The sequence below is a fragment of the Aplidium turbinatum genome, chromosome 7 (genome assembly GCF_918807975.1).
Source record: "Aplidium turbinatum chromosome 7, kaAplTurb1.1, whole genome shotgun sequence".
In the NCBI taxonomy this organism is placed as follows: domain Eukaryota; kingdom Metazoa; phylum Chordata; class Ascidiacea; order Aplousobranchia; family Polyclinidae; genus Aplidium; species Aplidium turbinatum.
In genome coordinates, this window is record NC_137478.1 from 4,139,621 (window position 1) to 4,164,798 (window position 25,178).

The following is a 25,178-nucleotide window of genomic DNA, read 5'->3' on the forward strand; positions in this document are numbered from 1 at the left end:
GATTTGCAATGTTAACAAAAACAAGCCAAAAAATAAAATGTAGTCACATTCAATGAATTAAACAAGTCATAGTCAGATTGCTTTAAAAAAAAGTAGTCTTTGTAGGCTACTTGTCTAAGATGATAATTAATATTTGATTTTGCTTTGGACTAAGCCAAGCAAATGTGGGTTTTGCAAAACCTTATTAAAGCTACTTAGTAAAGATTTCTGCTTGTGGTACCTGAACACCGCTCTGTTGCCACCCAAAACGGCAGATAATCCTAGCTAAAAAATACTGGTATGTGCAAACTGCTTTGGTAACCTACAAAGTAGCCTATGTAGGCTAAGTATGGCAACCTGAACGAAAAGATGGCCTTACACAACGACGCTTACAGGAATGTTGGCGTTTCATTTGTCGTTGCCATTGCATTGCAGGTTCTGGAGGTAGCGGTTCAGGTGAAGAAGCTACAACAACTGACATTCCATTTGAAACAACAGAAAGAACTACACAACCAATTGAAACAACACAAGTTGTCACTGAACCAAGTCAAACAACAGTTGCAATGACAACACCAATGGAAGGTGAGGAAATATATGTCACTTCACCACATCACACATCAATTGGTCCAAAAAAAGATTGGATAAAATTATTAAAAACTCAGAAATGAAGCAACTTAACATGTTAGTAGAAAGTCGTAAATTAGTCACGTTTGTGCTGACAGTGAGATGTGATTAAAAAACAATTCGAATTTGTGGTTTATTTTGTATCTGTGATTGTAGACAGTATAGGCAGGCTATTGCATACGGCCTTATGCTCTCATAATGGGAGAAGAAATAAAACGTGATTATCGATTTATGATTATTATTCCTAATACTCCTTCATTGTTTGTTTAAACAAATCACCACTTCTTATTCAGGTTCTGGAGGTAGCGGTTCAGGTGAGGAAACTACAACAGTTGAAATTTCATTTGAAACAACACAAGCAGCAACTCAACCAATTCAAACAACAGAAGCAGCAACTGAACCAATTCAAACAACAGAAGCAGCAACTGAACCAATTCAAACAACAGAAGCAGCAACTCAACCAATTCAAACAACAGAAGCAGCAACTCAACCAATTCAAACAACAGAAGCAGCAACTGAACCAATTCAAACAACAGTTGAAACAACAACACAAACGGAAGGTAAAGCGTCATTATTATCTCACTTTTCAATCTTTCATGGTTTGTGGCTTTCTTCCATGGACTCTCTACATTTGTGTCCTATTGCTCATTTTTTTGTCGTATCCAGGCATACACCTGGTGGTTGAAGATTTAGATTAAGTGGACGGGAAGGCAAGGAAGCCAATCTTCATGTCCACATTCAAGCATGCCTTTAACCGTACCTGTTACTGGCGTAGACCCTATGGTCTCGCCCTCTACTAATTCAGCAATTTCAAATAGAAGCAGTGACGCTGAGATTTCTTGACTTTTACCTTTTTTTCTTGCCTCAACTTTTAATCCCGATTATGTTGGTATCGGATAATTGTGAAGTTTACGATAAACCTTTTGTCACAGCCAGTTATGAAATGCAAGAAATTTGCTGATATTCTATAGCTTGATTGACAGTTTACTATTAGCGTGCCGTTTCATTTTGTGTTTGTCATTCTTAACGCGACGGCGCTAAAATTCCATTTTCTACCCAAACAGCAAAATCCGTCATTTTTACATTAATTCAACGTCGATTTTGCTGTCTGGGTAGGGAGTCGGTCTCTGACGCGTTGTTAGTCATTCTTTGCTGGCAGACAATAATTAGGAAGGTAATTTGTTATTTGCGCAAATTGCTTTGTAGTGCAAAAAGTGCATGGAATACTGTTTGCACAGAAATGGAAAAACAAAATTGATGAAATTCTGTGTTCAATGCAAGACGACTTTCAAAATGAAATGTGAACTGAGAAATTTGACCAAGAAATGGCGCAAATAGGTCAAAAACCGAGTGTTTATTACCTTTTCTACCTAAAATACACAATCACGAATGAAGCTGTCATAATGGGAGAAATAAAACGTGATTATCGATTTATGATTAATTGATTATTATTCCTAATACTCCTTCAATGTTTATTTAAACAAATCACCACTTCTTATTCAGGTTCTGGAGGTAGCGGTTCAGGTGAGGAAACTACAACAGTTGAAATTTCATTTGAAACAACACAAGCAGCAACTCAACAAATTCAAACAACACAAGCTGCAACTGAACCAACTCAAACAACAGTTGAAACAACAACACAAATGGAAGGTAAAGCGTCATTATTTTCTCACTTTTCAATCTTTCATGGTTTGTGGCCTTCTTCCATGGACTCTCTACATTTGTGCCCTCTTGATCATTAGTCAAATACCTAAGTTTGTGTGCAGCGTGTTTCCACATTTTGTTTGATTTGCAATGTTAACAATAAACAAGCCAAAAAATAAAAATGTAGTCACATTCAATGAATTAAACAAGTCACAGCCAGATTGAGTTCGTCTAGTTCGTCTAAAAATTGCTTCATCTTCTCTTTAGGTTCCGGAGGCAGCGGTTCAGGTGAAGAAACTACAACAGTTGAAATTTCATTTGAAACAACACAAGCAACTACTCAACCAGTTGTAACAACACAAGCTGCAACTGAACCAATTCAAACAACACAAGCAGCAACTGAACCAAGTCAAACAACTGTTGAAGTGACTACGCCGATGGAAGGTGAGAAAACGAATGTTACTTTGCATCGCATTATGCCCATGTAAAATAACAATTACAATATTTTTCTCTCTGTTTGTGTTATTAATTGCAGGTTCTGGAGGTAGCATTGAACCAATTATAACTACACAAGCAGCGACAGAACCAATTCAAACAACAGTTGAAATGACAACACCAATGGAAGGTGAAACATTGTTTGTCAGGTTACGATATTATTTGGTTTATATTGAAAGAAGTTTAACAAAGACATTTATTGATAACTTGTCAGGTTCTGGAAGCAGTGGGTCTGGTGAAGAAGCAACAACAGTTGAGACATCACTTGAAACAACACAAGCAGCTACAACTCAACCGATTGCAACAACAGCTGAAACAACTACACAAATGGAAGGTGAGGGAAGTCTTATCACTGCAGTTAAGGAAACACCAATTGGAAAGCATGTGGAGTAAAGAAATATCTTCTTTTAATTTGCTTTCTCTTAGCCTACACCAGGGGTTGATGCAACGTTCCGATTGGTGATGGTTGAAGGTTATTGGTTTACATTTTTTTTTATTTAGGTTCTGGAAGCAACGGTTTAGGTGAGGAAACTACAACAATTGATATTTCAATTGAAACAACACAAGCAGCAACTCAAGAAGTTGATACAACACAAGCTGCAACTGAACGAATTCAGACAACACAAGCTGCAACTGAACCAATTCAGACAACACAAGCTGCAACTGAACCAACAGTGGAGGTTACTACATCAATGGAAGGTGAGAAAATTAAAATTCAATCTTTTTACTCTGTGGTCTGGTATCGATTCGTATACAGAGGCTATCAACACTTTGATTGAAAGGCAAAAGCTATTGTTCAATCACAATATAACATGGTTTCTTGCAACTTATATTGAAGCAACCTACCGGGTTATGGTAGCTCACACGACAAGATTATCTATTGCAATGAAGCGTACAATAAGGTTGGCGTGTGATCAATCATTGTTGTTTTATAACAGGATCTGAAGGTAGCGGTTCGGATGAAGAAACTACAACAATAAATATTTCATTTGAAACAACACAAGCAACTACTCAACCAGTTGAAACTACACAAGCAGCAACTCAACCAATTCAAACAACAGTTGAAATGACAACACCAATGGAAGGTAACGAAATCAACATAGGCTACAACAAAGTCTCAGTACTTTAAAGTCTGCGATTAATTGGGGCACAGATGTTATAGGCTAGGCTACTGTCGTGGCCTTTTCCTTATGAAGATCACTTAGCCTAAACCAAATAGATGGAATTGTAAATCATTTATAGTTTGTCATTGCTTTGCCAAATTATCACCTTGCAGCAGAAATAACATCTTACGTTAGAAAAACAATTAATTGCATTTAGTTGTAGCCTAGCCGTGACAGTGTAAACCGTCCCCTGACCAGAGGGAAGGCAAAGCTGTTTAAGGGCCCCTTATTTTAGTTTGTTTAATGTTTTTGACTGTTTTAAAAAAGAAACAATCTACTACTCACAGGCTCGATAATCATTAGCTTAAATCATGCCAGGCCGTATTTAGTGCTTTCCACCCCCGGCTGGGGCCCACCTCTGTTTAGGGGTCCACACAAGGATATTATAAAATTTTATGTGTATTTTTTTTTCATTATACCCAAAATTACAAGCATAGCCTACTTTGCTAAGAAGTTGAATTTTGACTAATAGCCTGTAAAAGATTTTTGCTATCCTGCAGTATCGTAATTGTCCCATTCACTCAGCTTTGTTGTAGTTTTTTGCTCTCGACCTCATTGACCTCCTTGTAGGTGACAACACTCAGTGATAGTACTGAGATAGGAATGAGACCTGAAAAGCCTTCCCTTACCAAATCTCAAATCTACTGTTGTATGAAATCTTTTTTGCATTTTGCCATACAATTTTTTCACCTGCAGAATGGCGTGCATTTTTTTTTACAAAGTTTCTTACCATTGACTAGATTTACATCGTAAGTGCAAATATTAAGATATGTTTACTATAACTGTCTAATGACTATTGATCAAGCCTAAACCTTCAGCGTATTCCTCTAACCTTCATTGTCATTTTATTTTAGGATCAGGAGGCAGCGGTTCAGGTGCTGAAACTACAACAACAATAATTGATATTTCATTTGAAACAACAAAAGAAACTACACAACCAGTTGAAACAACGCAAGCTACAACTGAACCGACTGAAACTACACAAGCAGTGACAGAACCAGTTGAAACAACAGTCCACATGACTACACAAAATGAAGGTGAGAAAATAAATGTTATGTCACGTCGCTGTACATAAAAATAATAATTTTAAGCCACAAACGTTGCTGCATGTTTGTAAAATGTAACGCAGCTAACCTAAGAGTTGCAACTTTATGTTATACGAATCTTCTTACTCTCACTCCTGAAAAGATCATTTTGGATAAAATTAACTAGTAATATTTGGCTGGTCTATTGGTGTAGGCCTGACAAATGAGATACTTCCATTTACCAAACTCAAAGCTTAGTCTTTCAAATTTTTATTTATGTTTAGGTTCTGGAGGTAGCGGTTCAGGTGAAGAAGCTACAACAACTGAAACTCCATTTGAAACAACAGAAGGAATTATGCAGCCAATTCAAACCACACAAGCTGCAACTGAACCAATTAAACCAACAGAAGCTGTTACTGAACCAATTCAAACAACAGAAGCTGTTACTGAACCAATTCAAACAACAGAAGCTGTTACTGAACCAATTCAAACAACAGAAGCTGTTACTGAACCAATTCAAACAACAGCTGAAGCAACTACGTCGGTAGAAGGTGAGGGAATGCATGCCAGATCACGATAATGGATATTGACTGCTGCACAAAAAAGTTGCCAAAAGTTATTTTTCAATATTCTTTTAAGGCTCTGCAAGTGGCGGTTCAGGAAAGGAAACTAGTACAACCGTTGAAACCACACAAGCTGGTTAAGCTATTCATTGTCGTTTTATTTCAGGATCTGGAGGTAGCGGTTCAGATGAGGAAACAACAGCAATGGATATTTCATTTGAAACAACACAAGCCGCAACTGAACCAAGTCAAACAGCAGTTGAAATGACTACGGCAATGGAAGGTAATGGAACTCTAGATCACTGCACATTACTAATCATTGATTGACCTAAAGAAAATTAAGTACAACTTCAAATTAAATACTTTTCCAGGTTCTGGAGGTAGTGGTTCAGATGAAGAAACAACAATAGCTGATATTTCATTTGAAACAACACAAGCAACTACTCAACCAGTTGAAACAACACAATCTGCAACTGAACCAATTCAAACAACAGTTGAAGTTACTACGCCGATGGAAGGTAAAATAATAGTAGCTATATATGTAAATAATGTTACAACATTAAACATGAGACTTGTCGTAAAGTATCTTAGCAGTGTAGCCTACAGTGGAGCGCCAATAAATGAAGTCGTAACATTATTGTTACTGTATAACTGACGTAGATAATAGGCCTATGTGTTTGAGTTTTATGTGCCAGCTACTTGGTTTTGTTAAAAGCCTGATAGCTCGGATAATAATCATCGCAATATTTGTCATTACGCTTTCATGTGTGGCTGTATTGATTGGGAAACAAAAAAAAAAGTTAACCTCAAGCTTTGTCAGAATTTCAAATACATAATCGAGCTTCGGTGGAATTCAGAAATGAAACGAAACAGTGACAAAATTAGAAAAAAGTTTTAGAGGAGCAAAGCAACTGTTGGAGGGGAAACAAATATTTTCATATTTGAAATAAAGAGTTTGTTCAAAACATAGATAATAATGAATGAAGTAAACACTTATTACATGTCATTCAACAAGTAACACAATGTCATTAAAACGTTGTAGTAGTAGCCTACTAAAAAAATTAAAAACTCATTTTTTGGTGAGCCGGGGCAGCAACTACATCAGTGGCGTATCCTGGTGGGTTGAACAAGGGCAGCAATAAAAATTTTAAGGGGGGGGCTAGAGCGTGCCGAAGGCACGCGTATTCTAGGGTGGTCCGTGAGCATGCCCCCCCCCCCAGAAAAATTACCACTCAAATAATGGATTGTAGTGCTTTCTGGAAACACTTTTAAAGTATTATTTGTATGAAATTTATGAGCAGATAAACAACTATTGACTTATTAAAAGTAGCTTTTACACACGAACGGGCATAAACTGCGGCTAAAATTATAGAACACCAAAAACTCAGCTACTCAAAAACCCAAGAGTAAGCAATTTTGAAATTGCTTTCACAGATTAGTTAAAAGAAACGTAAATCGAGTAAACTTTGAGCTGCTTTTTTTCTTTGTTTCTCACTTGTTAAAACGAGAGCAAGGATGCGATACGCATCTCTGCTTCCGTAAGCTTCCAACTTTTTTAAAATTAAAACCTAGTTAAAATCGTACGGGGACATGAGTTAGAAACTGTTTTGATTCGAGTTCAGGTAAAAAAATTAAAAAATCGTTTTACTGAAAAATATCCTCTTCTCTTTTTTCAATTTTGACAGGGGAAGCAATGTTTCCCTTGCTTTCATTGAGGATACGCCCCTGGATTGCATCCTCAAGCCTTCTATGGCTACGTTATGTCACTGATATAAAATATAGATTCAGTCCAAGTATTGATATATCGGATAGGCCTACATGGTTGGTTGGTTCTGAATCTTTATCCTCGGACTGACAAAAGTTTTGATAGGTTATTCTCGGTAGTTTCGTTTATATTAAAATCCGTTTATTAACATACATTCATTTATAGTAAAATTTGTGGTCATCAACAAAAGAGGATTTGCCTTAAAACAGTTTTTTTCTTTGACTTGTATTCAGGGGAGAAACCACGTGGGCCTCGTGGGCCTAGGCCCACCTACTTTATTTTTTAGGAGGGCCTTGGCTCGCCCACTTTTGAAAGCCAAATTTCTTTGAAAAGGTAGCGAAAAAGGCAAATTAAAGAAGGAGTTTCAAAAAAAAGCTCTTCACTCATTTGATACGCACTAGTTTGATTACACAGGCCGAAAAAAAAAATTTTGGCACAAAAAGGTAAGAGTCATTCAAAGTATTTCAGAGCCCCTGATTCCAAAAATGCACTTAGTTTTTTCGAATTTTCGAAACTACCAGGAATTGAATTTCGAACCAAGATTGTGTTCTTCCGTAACAAGGATAAAATTTTAAGCAGCTACTTTATTGAAGAACATAACTTTGTATTCTGTAATTATATAAATGGCCTTCGTACCTTGATGGGTGTTGCTCGGTATAAGAGTAGGCCTCCCATAATAAAGAATTGCGTTTGTTCATCGATGCCTTTGTTTTGCTTATTCGTCTAGTTTGTTAAGCAAAACAATGTTTGTATTTTGTTGTTTATACTTAGTAGCTTAGTTAGTAATTGTGATACTGTTGAAGTCAACCCAGCAAACAATATTTAGAGATCGCTGAAGATAAATGGCTACATAAAATCAAAGCCACCATAAACATACAGAAATTGATTCGACCGACCACTTAAATTCCATGTTATCAGCAACCTCCGACCCCTGTGGTGTAGATTCTTCAACTATGCCCATTCACACTTATTCTTTTTTGACGTTTTATCAATGTAAACTTACGACAATGGACTGAAACTAAATTGCGTTTTTCTTTGTGTTCGTCTTGTTGAACTGTTGTAATTTACTAGATGGATGATATATGTTCATGTTTTTCTTGAATTTTGTACCAGTATATTGTTGGAAATCGTGACAGAACACCAGTTTAAGATTTAGGCTTGCAGTTTTTGATTTTAATATTATGTAACCATCTATTTAAAATATAATTTTATGCATGTTGATAATATCGGAGTTTGCTTTATTTGTTCGTTTTACGTATTTTCAAATTTTCTTTTTTACATGTGGCTAGCTGAAGAAGATGCTATTCCTATAGCGAAATCGATTCTTAACTAAATAAATTACACTAAGAGGTTAGATCAGTGATTCCCAACCGCGGCTCCAAGCTAGCCTTCTTGCGGCTCTCATTGGCCCCTGAAAATCCCACAAAAAATATAAAAAATCTATTTATAATATTTAAGGCGATTCTTTTTTGACTTGTCAAAATTATTTACGAAGTCAAAATTGTTTACAAACTGCATAGTCGTTGTGTCGTAGAGGTTGCACTGTCAGTGAACTTTTCATTTTACATCTTACACCTAGGGTACGTGTACCCTTTGGGGGTACGAAGCACCAAAGCAGGGGGTACGACATGCAATGTGAAATCATAAATGAAATCCTATTGCAGTTAATGTGGCCACTGCTCCTGATAATTTACAATTGGTGTTGCTACTTGCTAGACATGCAGTCAGATATCGAGCTCAAACAATTATTTCAAAGTGAAGACCTACTTGAATTTTGGAGTCGAGTTCCAGAGGGAAAGTATCCCAACTTGAAAACCAATGCCCAGAGAAACGCCTCTGTATTTGAATCAACTTACGTATGTGAAGCACTTTTCAGCAAAATGATTAGAATCAAAAATAAATAGCCTACCGCAATCGGTTGACCGATGAGCACCTCAAGCAGCTACTGCATTCTCTGCAATTGCGCACGTGTAGGCTATTGTTTTTGATATGATGGTCAGAGATAAAAACAACTGAACTGAACTTGTTAAAGCTCAAAGCCAAGTTGGACAAATTGATTTGTGTTATTTTTCTTGTTAGTGTTGCTATTCGTTGGTACACGCTTTCATGCTTTAAAATTTTCGTTATAATTACTTGAGTGTTTTCATGCGGCTCCATACGCACTCTGAAGTTTGAAATTCGGCTCCGACACCAAGAAAGGTTGGGAATCACTGGGTTAGATTGTTGTGCAAATGCCAGCATTTGATGATTGCAAAATAGCAGTACCATCTGTTGAAGTCAACAAATAAATTAACGCAGAGCATAAGTTATACATTCTACATCTTAATTGCATCATAAGCCTTGCTTCACGTCGTATTTTGATTGTTACTAGGTTAGTAAACGCTAAATAGCCGTTTGTTTGAGTTGTAATCAACGTGATTGGTTCCAAATAGCGTTTATACAACTCAGAAATGTGCCTGGGATTACTTTCAGTTTTCTCTATGTAATGAACGACAATACGTTAAATCTACAGGGGCTCAAAATTGCAAAAAAAAAAAGTTTTTGCTGTAGGCTATTTCAAAAACTAGAGATAATTCGAAAAAAACAAGTGCATTTTCGGAATCAGGGGCCACGAAATACCCTAAAATGACTCTCACATGCCGTGCCTTTAAAAAAATTTTTTTTTTGTTGGCCTGTGTTATCTTTGATAGCTCAATGATGAAATCTAATTTTCAAACTTTTCTGTTGAGCCCACTGTTGATGGGCAGCACATGTGGGTGTGGTTGCGTGTGATTGTTGGAGTTACATTAATGTGATTGTTACAATTACATTAATCTATAAATTAATGTAATTGTTCTTTAAGGTTAAAACAATGATATCATTACATATTATGCAGTGCATGCACGTAGGCCTACTGTATAATGCTGCAGATTGTTTCTCCCAGGTTGGTATTGTAACTGTGTGTGTATTTTGCCTTTTTATTTGTGTGTAGGCTACATCGCCATATTTTGTACTGTGCTATGGAGCAATTTAACAATTTTGTAATTTGTTTGGGCAAACCGGGCTTAAAAACGGAATTCTTTCGCTGGTTGGCACAAAAGGCAATCATGAAAACACAATGTATAAACGGTTTGAAGTATTAGGAATACAGCAATGTTATGGGGGGTCTGGGGGGTTTCCCCCCTCAGAAGTTTGATTAACTTTGACTGTTACGCCTTTGGGCCCACCTACTTTCAAAATGGTTCCTCCATCTCTGCCTGTATTTATCCTAAACTATTCTGACCGGTGTAGGGCCAAATAGTAGGCTATTATTTTCCCAAACAAGGATGTTTGTTGATGTCATTATTGGCCTAATCTACTTTTGTTTTGCTTTAGGTTCTACAAACAGCGGTTCAGGGGAAGAAATAACAACAACTTCTTCTGAAACTACAAAAGCACCCACGAAGCCAGACGAAACAACGCAGTTTATGACTAAACTAATTGAAACAACAGAACTTGAATCAACTACGCAAATGGAAGGTAAAAAAATAATTAGGCTATAAGATTTCATCAGCAGGGCCGTTGACAGGATTTCTCGGGCCCGGTACCCATTTATTTTCGGGCCCCCTTCATCGACAATGTTATGAATATAAAGGTTGTGTACAAAATTTTATTGATGTGCTGTTAAAATGAGGATGACACATGCCGTTCAATGTAGAAAATTAAGAGGAATATCATTTATATATTCTCAAAGATTTGTTGTATCCACGAATTTCCCCAACTGTGCCATTACGCATTAAGGGATTTCTCCATAAACCGCAAAATCCTTGCTCTCAATCACGATCTTCGTCGATATGTTTAAAATTGTTGGAGTTTTCGACTGAAATTAATTCTTTGTAAAGTAGAGTAGCCGTAGGAGAGTAAAACATTTTTGGGGGGCGAAAATAATTTTCCCAAATTTTGTCTTTGCATATATATTTTCAAAAATACAAAATTATTCACAACCTCTGAGAGTCATCAACTTGGCCGTGTACGAAATACAAGCAAAAAAAACACGTACAACAGCAAAACAAGGCTGAACTTACTTTAATCTACGTTCATAGACCTGCCTGTGTCCCAATTAAATGAACCATCAAATTAAAACATTCTTATGTATCACAAAAAATATACAATATATTAAGCCTAACTGGATTCAAAAAAATTTGAACTGAGACTTCACCAATAACTGGATAACAATAATTGCTGAATATTCATGTCACCAGATTATATGAAAATCTCCAGCCTAACTTCAATAAAAGGCCTGATAGTCCAAAGACTCAATATTTGTAAATTTGCATTGAAAAATACTAAAATGACAATCCGCTTAGGCCTACTTATCAAACCAGTAACATTACTTAATCCATGCTGCTTCAAATCCTACAGCCTGAAAAGAATTGGACAGTTTACCATGCTATGTGCATCAAACTTCCACCTTTGAACAAAACTAGTTTTGATACCAAAAATATTGATATTATATTACAATATAATCATAGTCAATGTTTTTTCAGAAGATCATTACAAAGATAATCTTACTTCACAATGAAGCTGCTAGGCCTACTCAAATCACAAGCACTGAAGAAAAATGACTCCCAGATAATAGCTTCCAACTCAATCGTTGCCACAAAATACAGACCACATTACCAAAACATGACACAAAAATAGCACTGTTTACATTGCCTGATATATTAACGTCATGAATTGGATGACAAAACAACATAACATGTGTCTTTATATTTGATTGTTGTTGCTCTAATACTGTGTCATAAATAGTAAATAGCTGAGCATATCAACCCTAGGACTGGCAAAGACAAACAGCAGTTTATATAAAAAAATTCAATACAGAAAACAGTTAAAATATAGCTCACAAAAACATAAAATTAAATCCAGGAAAATTCACAAGTTGTTTTCATTTAATACAGTATACTTTTTCACTTTGTACATAACTACAGTTAGCGGCCGGGATCAATGCTCACAAAAGTGGTGTATACAGTATGTGGCCTCACAACTGTTGTTTATTAAAGTTTATAACAAATGCTTATTTTGTTTGACCATATCTAAAAATGATAAGCTATCCTTGTAGTATTTAAGTCAAGTTTTGCGAGCATAGCATAACTCATGGTAAAATTGACTTATCCAATAATTGGATATTTTTGCCCAAATATTTTTACAAACAACTACAGTACATTAGTGGGATATAGAGAAAAAACAAAAACTTCATAAGTTCACCAGAACCCAGCAAGGTTTCAAAATTCTACCAATGAAGGAATGTAGGCTAGTGTGATATTCAATTCAATTCAATTTCAATTCAATTCAATTCAATTCAATTCAATTCAATTCAATTCAATTCAATTCAATTCAATTTCAATTCAATTCAATTTATTTTTTCTTTGTCGGAAAATAACAGCAATGATAAAGTTACAAATAGTGAACGGGAACAAAACCAACAAAAGGAAAAATATTCTAATGAATATCTGTAATAAGCTTATCTCAGCTTGCCGAAGCATTATTTTGCATTTTTTTCGGCAAATACTGAATCGAAACTTATTCTGTCCAAATTTTAATACCAAATATAAAAGTTTTCAAATTGTCGATACTCTGTTTTACATTCAAAGCAAAATGTTTGTTATACCAAATGCAACACTATAAAGTTACTAAACTGGTAGAATGTTGAAAACTTATGGTAAAAATTGATTTGTCCAAATAACTAGACATTTTTGCCCAAATGATTTTTATAATCAACTACATTAGTAGGTTATTGAGAAAAAACAAAAAAAACCTTAAAGTTACCAGTACACAGTAGCCTAGGCTTTTAAATCTTACCCATGAAGAAATGCAGCCTACAGCCCTACATGTTAGTGAAAATCAGTAATAAGCTTACCTCTGTTTCCCAACTGTATTTTTACAGAGTGTTCTATTTTGCAGTTGTCGAATCGAAACTTATCATTCTGCCCAGATTGCAATACCACATGCAACAGTTTTCAAAGTCGGTGATAATACATTTACATTCATTGGATAATATTAATGTATCTCACAAATTTCAACAATTATGTAAAGTTTTTTAACTGGTGAGGCATCGAAACATTGTGATAAGATTGATTTGCCCAAATAACTTGACATTTTTGCCCAAATTTGCGACATTTTTTTTCAGCAGGGGAGCAACCGCCCCCACCCCCCTGCCCGCCCACCTCCTATGGCTATGATTTGCAAGTAGCTAGAAGTGATTAGGCCACCACCAAAAAATATATATATTCAGAATTAAAGAGTGGGTGAAGAAAAATATTTCGTGTTTTTGCAAAAAAAATCGTGGTTAGGGAAATCACTATACCCGGAAGGGGGCCCGGTACTTTACCATCTGACGGCTGAAGTGGCTGTTTTAACCTCTGATGGCAATTCCTTTAAATCTGATTGTATTAAGATCTTGATAATGTTTGAAGTCGCGGGGAATCTTTTAAATCCGGGCCCCCTAAATATTCCGGGCCCGGGTCCAAAAGTACCACCTAGACCCCCCTGTCAACGCCCCTGTTCATCAGCAATGTAGATAGCCTTGTGGGAAAAATAGGCTCATGGCCTACTAGAACACGGCCAAATATGTTGCTATTTGGGAAAATTTCTAAGAGTCTTAATTGTTACAATCATAGCCATGACAAACCTGTCGTTTTCCCACTTACAGAAGAATGTAAAATAAGCAATATTTGCATGTAGACATATTTTTGGCTTGTTTTGCTGGAGATTAGATATGTAGCCTATGTTAAGCACAATTTATGCAATAATAATGTAAAATATGTTTCAACTGCATCCTGGAGGTAGCCTCATCATACAGTCGTAGAGGTTTTTTGTATAGCAGGATCTTTCGCCAAAAGACATTATTTTACTTGCAAAATTAAACTTGGCGAAAAACAAAACAAACTAAAATTTAAATTGGCACATCAAATGAACAGCTTACAACATAAAATCCACAAAATATCTTTAATATTTTAAATGGAACATGCAATGCACCAAACGATACTACCTCCTGGGTGTAGTTGGAAAGTCTCACATATTACATTATTATTGTGTGAACTGTGCTCAACGTACTTACCTAAGCTTCGGTTAAACAAGCCAAACATAGTCATATGTCTAAGTGCAAATATTGCTTATTTCACTTACTTCTAGAAATGGAAAGATGACAGGTTTGTCATAGCTATGAGTGTAACAAGTCAGACTCTTAAAAATTTCCTCAAGTAGCAACATATTTGGCCGTGTTTTAGTAGGTTGTGATAGGCTTGTGGGCCATGTCAGTGGTTCTTAACCTTCTTTTACGTATACTAAATGTATAACATTTGCTGTTAACCTCTTGTTATGTTGGCACCGCTTTGACATTAACAAACATCTCTCGAGCCCTCTTCTAAAACCGCTAAAAAGCAGTCATTACAAACAACCCAGAATATAGGATAAGATCCCAGTGACCGATTATATCAGCGTTTAATGTCATTTTATAAGTAATAGCAATGGTTCAGCATTCATGCTCTCCCTGCAAACACGTCTTTCACCCCTTAGTGGTGCGAGCACAGTGGCCAATCCAAGGGAGGGTATTGAGGCGATCACTTTCTTAAAACACAAAAAAAAATTATTTACGGTACATTTGCAAGGACGCATTAATATAGACCTATCGTTGTGTTTTGTTGAAATTTCCCTAGCTCCAATGAAGCTACTTGCTTAATCCGCCTAACAAGTCCTAATTGCTTGCGGCAACTATCGTCGTGAAATGTCACAACGAACACTTGCCGTTATAGCATCCTGGTCAATTGTGCTGTTTATACACAGCACAAGCTTTTGCTATTCGTATGTAGGCTATTGGCAATGCAAGAAAACTTGCGTCACAATCGAGTGTTTCTTTTATTGTTCCCTTGTGCAAAACATTTCACAGCACGAAAAGTTTTCATATATAATTTACATTTATAAGAGTTAGCAATTCTGTGAACAGAGATCATAAAATACATTTTAGGCAGAAGAAACACTAAGATATTCGTGTAAATGTTTGTGGGAGTGCTGCAGCACCGCAGCAACACACTAGCGAGCCGCCCCCCTGCTTGTGCTGATAGCCAGGAAAAACGCTCCCTTCTTTACAACAAATAACATTTATTTGAAACAACAAAAGCAACTGTATAACCGGTTGAAACAGCACAAGCTGCAACTATAGCCTAGCTACTTAAACGACAGTTGAAGTGACTTCCCAGAAGGAAGGTGAGAAAATTAATACTGCACTCCTTCACAGTGTTTTGAGCGGAAAGCGTAACTTAGGCTATAAATCCTTTGTTGTGTAGATCTGAAATATTTGACAAGAATGTTGGTGATGGTTTGAAGATAATGATGCCAGCCACATCTAGTAGGCTGCGCATGGGAGGGGCATTGGGCTTTAGACTACCTCTAGTTTTGAGAAAAAAGTTTCAATAATAAGGCATTTAATATGTTTAGAATAGAACGTTGAGAGAATAATTTTGGCACGGGTACCATACCAATAAGATTTTCTAAGAAAAATATGGAGACATTTCTAAGAAAAATACGCTATAGCCTATCCAAAAAAAAATAAGCAGTGGTTTCGTTAAGTTCCCGGGCCTCTTAGAAAGACTCTGGGCCCTTAAAATTATCATCCCGGGTCCAAAAGTACCCGGGTCAAACCTACTGGATAGCACTGTCAAAACAAATAACAAAGTTTTTATAGTCTGAGCAAATACTAAATTCATGGCTAATGCTGCTTGCATACGCGACTGGCCACATCATCTGCTACTATAGTTAATCCGGCGCTGCCTACTTGCAGAGGCTTTGAAGTTTGAATCGCTGACGCAGGCCCGGCAGTGGCGTAGCTAGGGGGGATGGGGGCGGACCTCTCCTGGCGGCACGTCTGGGGGCGGCACTTTCAGACCACGATTTTTGATTTTGAATATAATCTGATGAAAAAGTGCATTTCATTTTCACATGCTTTTTCTTGAAGGGCGGAAAAATCTGTACCCGCCCCGGGCGGCACATTCCCTAGCTACGCCACTGGCCCGGTCACCGAAATTGACAGAGTGAAGTTTTCTGATTGTTGAAGTGTTGTTGCCGGGGAATTATTCCATCATTCAGATACCGCTGAGTGGAGAGCAATCCTTAACGTGCATTGCTCAAGCGCACACCTCGAGAGTCGAATCAGCGTCGCTTGAGATTGGTAGGCTATTGGTCAACAAATAGATCACAAACTTGAAAATTTTATATTCTAATTGCAAACAAAGACGCCACTCGCCTTACTATGCGTATTTGTGACTCCTAGTCTTTTTCGTCGCATTGTTACTTCGTAGAGTGTTGGAGAGTCCCCAGCCAGGGGCGCCGGAACGATTTTTGACTGGGGGGGCAAGATTACTAAAAAAGGGCACTTTTGTTTACTAAAAGGCCAATTTTTTGGAAAGTTTTAAAATAAGATATAGCGACAATGCTAATCTATCAGCTCACTATGTATTGAGTAATGATAGCCTACAAGTGTCCGGTGTACAAAGAAGGGCATCATGCTATGTTATACTGATGTAACCTACTGTCAAGTCTTAAAGCAGCCTGCGGCCATGGCCGCTAAGTAGTGCTTGAATGACCGCCGGTTGGCGGTGCTACCTCCTCAATCGGCCAAGTTTGGCCGCCGGTCTCTTCTAGCCAATTATTTAATTTAGCAATAGAATGATCGTGGATTAACTGTCGAAAATATGTAGTATATCAAAGAGTTACGCAAAATTAAGTCAGCGCGTCATAATCGCCACTGTTGCATTGTGCGGGAATATTTGTTATTGATGGAATATATCCATCTGCGATCACCAGCGCTGTAAGTCTTCTTTGTAATTCCCGACGTTTATTTTAACAGTTTTAATCCGAAGTGCTAATTTACATCTGCTGGCAATATCGTCGATTCGATGTTGTCGGACATTGAATCGTTGTTAAAAAGGAGAACTAGGTTAGTTGACATCCGAGGGGAAAACATTATTTGCAAAAATTATGCTTCTTTTAGTAATGTCCTTCACATCATTGAAATACTTATTTTATTACCTTGCCGTCATCGTCAACACATGTCGAACGTTGTTTTCCGTTGCTAAACAGAATTCTAGGGCAGTGGCGAACTTCTTTAAAATCAGCCACATTGGAGACACTCGTGCGAGTGTCGTTAGATGGTCCCGCAGTAGACTACTGGATTACAATCCCGATAAAGCAGTTATTGTGTGGTGCAACAAATCTATTGTAGGACGTCGCCCAGGCCCAGACTTCATCTACGCTAAGTGATCATTTTAGCATTGTTTCAAGTTTAATTCTATTTACTTGTGCTATCGTTATTTTTATTTTGTATTTTGGCCTCCAAGCACGCAGATTTGGCCGCCGAGAAGGAGCTCCCGGTAGGCCACGATCCCTGCCGAAAAAAAACGAGTTTTAAGGCCTGTAGCCTACTGTTGCAAAATTTTGTGCCGTATATATTGTTTTGAGGCAAAAATAAAAGATTACCTAATTAGACAAAAAGCGAATAGCAGAAATTGTTATATTGCAAAAGGTACAGTAGCTTACATGAATTTAAAAGGGCACCATTGCCCCCCCTGCCCCTCCATCTGCAGAAAAATTGAGGGCAGGGGGGCTTCCGGCGCCCCTGTCCCCAGCCCGCAGCGCCATAAACTTTCATTTTTTAGTTTTCACTATTCCGGAAAACTCAATATTGAACTACAGTATTGTTTTCTGATGTAATCGCATTATTTTGGTCAAATTGCAATTGTCGTTTGAAACAATGTTCCTCGGTTTCTTTACAAGCTGCAATAGCGCCTGAAAAATGCGAAGAGGATGACGCAAAATAATGCGCCATGAAAAGCTCAAGCATCGCAATTGACTATTGTCGTGTTGCGCACAGTGAGAGCGACTGGCTCGAACGACAATTGTCGTAAAGCGTACTTAACAGGTTAATAATGTCTCCTCTTTTTTCTTTCTGAGAGCAGAAAATGATGTGCATTACAGATTTGAAACAAACTTTCTACAAAAGAAGTAACGTAAATAAGTGTGCTCAGACTTCCAAGGAAAGCATGTTGAACCATCATAAATGAGCATAACTCCATATGCACAGTGTTGCATGTGCATCTGTAGTCCCTCGGTCTGGTGGAAACTGCGAATGTAGGGAATACATCATCATAGCATCAAACGTCTATTGAACAAAACGCCTTATTACTTTATATGGTAATTTAGCGTAATGATTTTTCATTTGTGGTACGCAATAAACTACAATTTTTTTACTTTCCTTTACCTTTTGCTGCCAAAGTGCTCCAACTGCCGGAGCGGTGAGCTAAGCGCGATACAACAGCAAGATGCAAAATATGGCAACGCCAACAACGGATTGGGTCTGATATCATAGCCACAGCAATTAAGTTAGATAAAATTATATTTTATTTCCTTGTAGGATCTGGAAGTAGCGGGTTAGGTGAGGAAACAACCACAGTTGAAATTGCATTTGAAAGAACAGAAGAACCTACGCAGCCAGTTGAAACAACACAATCTACAACTGAACCAACTCAAACACAAGCTGCAACTGAACCGATTCAAACAACAACAGAAGTGACTACACAACCAAATGAAGGTGAAAAATTGAATTAATCAACACATTGCTGTGTTTAGGATACGGTACTACAGTGTATGAATCAAGGATATCTATAACTACGGGATTGGAAACTCTATCCAGTGCTATACATCAGTAGGGTCATCACTAGGGCCATTTTTATATGACCTTAAAAAATCAATAATATGACTTTATTTTTTGAAAAATATGACTTTATATGACTTTATGTGAAAATCGTTTATTTTTACATGCAAACAACGTCACTCACCGAACTAAAGAGTAAAACATACGCAACATAACAGTAATACACATTCATTTTTATTTTAAACCACTGTTGTAGTACAGTTTCATGTAGTGTGGAATGTTAGAGTCTTTGAAGTTACGATTTGGACGTAAAAATGACTTTAGTAAGGAAAATGAGCGCTCCACAGACGCTGACGTGGGTTGCCACTTCTGCAGTTTTGCATAAAGCGCTGGTGAAATGTCTTGTAGCTGTGTTTGTAGCTCCATAATTTGTTTCACATCGTTTTTGTCCAATCGCTTCTTAATGTAATTTTTGAGCTCAAGCGGATCTTTTCAGAAATCAAGGGCATTTAGATCAGCATGGGCCTCTTTGATGGTGTAGCCTACGTACAACTTTCCATTTTGAGTATTAAGTTTGAAATATTGTTGTAGTGGCGGCACATTTCTGTTAACTGACTAGTCAACTTTGGATCGTTGACTGAATTTTTGACGCTCTTTACAGTGACTCTTACATTCTTAGTGCTTAATTGCTTCACCGCTTAAATTAGTACTTTTTATTTAAACTATACAACGGTAATAAATGACTTTATAACTCAAAAATATGACTATATAACTTAAAAAGCTGATTTATGACCTAACCAGGAAAATATGACTTTATATGACTTCATAACTTTCTTATTATACCTCATAAGGATGCGGTTTTTGCGTTAAAATTGATTTCACGACTTACTGATGCATAGAAAAAAATATGACTTTAATGACTTTAAATGGCCCTAGTCATCACATTACTAGGACTACAGAAAGATTAACAAAATAAAATACCGACTAAAAGATATACAAAGTTAGATTTTGCAATAATAATACAAAATGTACACTCACATAAACTTAATTGATGCATAAAAGTACATTTACGCTGCTAGAAAAAAAAATTGATGAATCCAAAAAATGAATGAATGCAACGAGTCCAGAAACAGCCTACTGTTGTTCTTTAGCATTGTGCGTACTGCAAATCGGATCAGAAGTGAATGAGGAGTGTTCAGCAATCAGTGAAATATGCTGTTGTATCATCAACTTGTTCACTGATTGATCCAATGCGAAACCAATCCGTTTACGACGTCATCAGAACTAAAACCAATAGTCATTCTGGAAATTTTTTAAGCAGCAAACAAAATACAACATAACTGCACTAATGGAATACAAACAAATACACAAACCAGGCAAGCATAGACCTTACAATTTACAGGTGAATTAATGATTACACTTTTGATTGTTCGTTTAGCCTACTAGCCTACTTGCTACCCTTTGAGGTCAATTTATGTGATTATTTATCACAGCAGCGCACAAAGAAAAATGACCCTACTGGTGTATAAAATGGTTTTCAGTTCCACAGAGTTTCCAATCCGGTAGTTATAGATATCCCTGGTATGAATGCAGGTCTACCCAGGGCCGGATTTAGCTGATGGGGGGCCCGGGGCACTTTTAGATCGGGGGGCCCCGGTGCAAAAAATTTTTTTGCGCCTACGGCGCGAAAAACCACCTCTACGTCTTCAGTAGCATCAGTCCAGTACTGCACAGCATTTTGCAGAAACGTTAAAGGCCAAAAGGAAAAAATAACACAAAATCACATTTTTTCCACATAGGGGGGCCCTTCAAAAGTCGGGGGGCCCGGGGAAACTGCCCCCTCTGCCCCCCCCTAAATCCGGGCCTGGGTCTACCCAAAACATTTATGTCACTATAATTTCAACAGTAATTAAAGTTATGGTGTGGCAACTTCGATAGGTTATCTACGCTATATAGCCTAGCTACTTAGTAGGCTATAGGCTACTGCTGGTTGTTAGACCGCTCGTATGCGACAACACAGCAAATATAGGCCAGGGTGCCAGGCTACATTTCAGCTACTGGTCATCGCTTACAAAACTGAATTTGTGGTAGGCTATGCCGTGTGTTCATCTTGCTCAGTTTCATCATTTGCCAAATTCAGTCACTTGCTGCAATGCGAGCTCAGCTGTCACTTGCTCAACTGCCATTTGCTCAGTGCACAAGTGTTGACTTGAAGGGGACTCCAGTCTCCAGTTATTGGTGGAATGAAACCCTCCACATTAGCCTACAATTGAACCTCCAATCTCCAACTTCCAGCATGGCCTGCCAAATTCGTGTCTTGTTGCTGTTAAAGGTTATGTTTTTTTCACCGGTGCAAAATTCGTAAATCGTAATGCTTTGCCGTTTATTTTTGTCCTACCCTTAAAACAGCATCAGTAAGTCGAGTTAATGTATAGGCTACTTGTTGGCAGTGGCGGCTATGGTGCTGTTAGTGAGCAGTGAGGTTGTAAACGATTTCGTGGGGGTTCTCCCCTAGAAAAATCGCATTAAATTTGGTGCGTTCTGAGCATGTTTTTACCTCAAATTTAAAAAAAAGCATTCAAGCTTTGTTGAAAAGTTGATTTCTAAGCTGTATTTAAAACAAACTAACAGTAGCCTAGGCCAATTGGTTTGGAGACAAACTTTAGGTTACTAATAAGTTATTGAGCTTAGTCTTGACTACAGCCTACAAGGTTCAAGTGATTTTGAGATGCCCTTCTAATAACCAGATCCGGATTTAGGGGGGCAGAGGGTGCAGTTGCCCCGGGCACCCCTTTTGAAGGGCCCTCGAGGTGAAAAAAATGTGATTGTGTTTTTTGTTTTTTCAGCCTTTGAAGTTTTTGCAAAATGCCTCTTTTTGCTTTCAATTATTTAAATAATATCAATTTTTGCACGGGGGCCCCCCGTTCTAAAAGTGCCCCTGGCCCCCCCATTAGCTACACCCGGCCCTGCCTATAAACCTATTGAAATAAAAACTAACTTTAAAAAGTTTGTAAAGTTATTCGGTTAGGTAAGGCTGCTTTCCACGCAGCCCCAACAGATTCAAAAATTGCTGTAAAATACCAAAAGAGATGGAGCTTCAAGGATAATATTTAGCCAATCAGAGCGCTTGAAATCTAGAATCTCGAGCTGCAAAGAAATTTGCCCAAAATCCATGTTGCCAAACGAAACTTTTAATATTTTAATTTTCGATCCGCAATTCTTAAGTGAAAAAAGTAACCGGGTTGGACAAACACAAGGGAAAACATATTTTCCCTCTTCTCTTTCTTCCAGGTGGGGCTGCAGCCCCATGGCACGAGCCGCCATTGCTTGTTGGAACAGAACAGGTGTCGAGCAATCATTGTGTTGTTGGTTGAGTGAAGTCGTGCTATTATTCAACTTTTTCTTTGCATTGAAAGAATTTGCGCCACAACCTTACGCTGTCTTTTTCTATTTTTAAGACCCATTACTAAATATAAGGGCCCACCAGTAAATTTCAGGGGAATGGTGCTCACACAGCCCCGGCAACATGGTTCCTATAGCCAACTCTTTTCTTGCAACCACTTAGTTTCATACAGTGGTGCCGAAGTTAGTTGAGGATTGGGGGGGATAAATCAAAATTTTAGACAATTTTGAACATTGGGGGGGATGCATACTTTTATACACAATTTTAGTGGTTGTGGTAGGCCTATTAAGTTAGGTTTATTAAACAATCACCGGACCTCGGTAAATTAGCTGCTAACAGCATAATACACAGACAAGAAATAGTGGAGATAAAAGCGCTACCTGTGCTCTTGTGAATGACTGCTGCAAGATTAAGAAACAAGCAAAGAAAAATTGGTACCTCCAGCTGGATTCGAAGCTATGACCTTCCAATGAATACTTAGTTTTTCCAAAAAAAACAACAGAAGTTATAGGGTACTTTTCTTTTTACCCTCTCCTTCACTATAGAATCACTACACTTAGTGCGCTATAGGACAAAGTCACTAGTCAGGAGACTGAAAACAATCGAAGCTACAGAAGAACATTTGCAAATTTATGACAAAAATGCTAGCTTTCAAACACATCACAAGAACTTGTTACAACCAAATTGCGTTTTACGGTAGTGCTCATTGAAAATACATTAGCACTGTCATTTATGCTGATGTCATTAAGAATATTTTGGTCAATGTTGCAAACAATGCTAGCATTTAACCTTTCCTGTCCCAAAGTATTTCTCAGTCAGGTTTTCAATCTACGAAGATTGGAAAATGACCTCTCACAAGCAGCAAAGCTTACCGGGCAAAAAGAGGTTCTTAATCAGCTGGAGTATTTGAGAATAGAGAGGTTTTTTTCAACTCGGACAATGCCTGGTAAGCTCTTTTGGCATCGTACAGAGATTTTGGTGCTGTTGCCTTGCTGAATGAATCAATTTGATAACTCATCGATTGTCTATTCAGCTCTGGATAATTTTTGACCATTTCAGGAACTAAGCCGGTCTTGAAAATTCGTGCAAGTTCTTTATACTTTGCCAAATCAGAATTCGGGCTACGGTACTTTCAAACCTCTCGGTCAGTTCAGACATAACTCTGTCCATGAACTGATTGTAAAGTATTTTATAACTTAATGCAGTTGAGTGTCTGCCATCGAGCCTCCACCCAATCTTTCAGGGACTCTTCTTTGCCGTGGTGCTTGCAAATAAAATTAGCAGCAAATTTTTCCGGAATACCTTCAATGAAGGTCCTTAATTTATTGTCTAGCGTCGAATCCAAGACACTTAGAACTGTGATTAAACATCAATAAAAGAAAAACAACAGCAATTCGAGATGCTTACAAACAACTAAATCGAAGTACAACTTCATAGCAACTAATTTTTTCTGAATTATTGGGGGGGATGCTGCCAAAATATTGGGGGGGATATATCCCCCCCTACTTCGGCACCACTGGTTTCATAATAAAGCTCATAATAATATAACCACACTGATCTTCGTAGGCTATGCAGCCAGCGGTAGGCTATTAAGCTAACCTAACCTTAATTTGGTAAAATTTTTGAAAGGCATGTAGCCTAATAAATCACTCAATTAATACAAAATTTATTTCAAGACATTCTGAGTGTGTCGTTTTATAATCACCACATGATTCTAATTCTTGTTCTGTGGCTACGTTATTCTTGAAAAGTTTCTTGGAGCATCACAAACTGCAATTGAACAGGCGATATTGCCTGGATATTTTCGTTATAACTTCACTTCTACAGTAACTTTTGAGTCAAATAGATTAAAAGCTGAAAGTATAACTTCCTTCCAATGAGCCTATTTTAAATATTAAACGGAAAATATATTTAATCAGGATCTGGAAGCAGCGGGGAAGAACTTCCAACAGTTGAAACTTCATTTGAAACAACACAAACTGTAGAAGAACCAATCGGAACAACACAAGCTGTAGAAGAACCAATTGAAACAACACAAGCAGAACGAGTCAAAACAACACAAGCTGTAGAAGAACCAATTGGAACAACACAAGCAGAACCAGTCAGAACAACACAAGGTGCAGAAGAACCAGTCAGAACAACACAAGCTGTAGAAGAACCAATTGGAACAACACAAGCAGAACTAGTCAGAACAACACCAGCTGTGGAAGAACCAATAGGAACAACACAAACTGTAGAAGAACCAGTCAGAACAACACAAGCTGTAGAAGAACCAATTGGAACAGCACAAGCAGAACCAGTTAGAACAACACAAGCTGTAGAAGAACCAATTGGAACAACACATGCAGTACCGGACGTACCAGTCAGAACAACACAAGCTGTAGAAGAACCAATTGGAACAACAGAAGTTGCAACTGAGTCACAAGAAGCAACTGCACAAACTGAAGGTGCTTAGGCCTATAATAACTTGATAGAAATAAATTCGGAGTAGGCTGTAAAGTTTTTGGTTTAATAGTAGGCTAAGGCTACTGCTTGACTTTAAGCACATTTAATGGTCTTTGAACAAGTTATACGATGTGAAGCAACTAAAGTAGTTGCAAAAAAAAAACAATTCTGGTGATGTTGCCAGAAAGCGTTCAAGTGTCAAATTCAATGGTAAACACAAAAATTGCTTTTTGAAATTGCACATTGGGCTTAGGCTACTACTAAGTGTGCTGCTTAGTCTGTGTTACCATTCCATGTAGCCTAAGCTACCTGCGTATAAATTGTAAACAATTCTATATTTGTAGAAGGTTCTGGTGAAGAAATGTTTACAACAGAATTTCCACATATTGTAGCGATCCATTAATGTAACC

At 37.6% G+C, this 25,178-nt stretch overlaps 1 protein-coding gene across 2 annotated transcripts in view; it reads left to right on the forward strand.

Annotated features, from left to right (window-relative positions):
• LOC145774849 (uncharacterized) overlaps positions 1-25,178 on the forward strand; it is a 52,743-nt gene that overhangs the window by 9,694 nt on the left and 17,871 nt on the right. Inside the window, exons 2-16 of one of the 2 annotated variants that reach the window (XM_082586182.1) lie at positions 415-561; positions 897-1,163; positions 2,107-2,253; positions 2,515-2,691; positions 2,783-2,872; positions 2,957-3,076; positions 3,244-3,441; positions 3,681-3,827; positions 4,760-4,942; positions 5,215-5,481; positions 5,660-5,776; positions 5,865-6,011; positions 10,613-10,756; positions 18,681-18,857; positions 24,243-24,770. In XM_082586182.1, coding sequence (XP_082442308.1) covers positions 415-561; positions 897-1,163; positions 2,107-2,253; positions 2,515-2,691; positions 2,783-2,872; positions 2,957-3,076; positions 3,244-3,441; positions 3,681-3,827; positions 4,760-4,942; positions 5,215-5,481; positions 5,660-5,776; positions 5,865-6,011; positions 10,613-10,756; positions 18,681-18,857; positions 24,243-24,770 — 2,856 coding nt within the window. The remainder of the gene's footprint in view (positions 1-414; positions 562-896; positions 1,164-2,106; positions 2,254-2,514; positions 2,692-2,782; positions 2,873-2,956; positions 3,077-3,243; positions 3,442-3,680; positions 3,828-4,759; positions 4,943-5,214; positions 5,482-5,659; positions 5,777-5,864; positions 6,012-10,612; positions 10,757-18,680; positions 18,858-24,242; positions 24,771-25,178) is intronic. The other variant, XM_082586183.1, reaches the window with a different exon arrangement.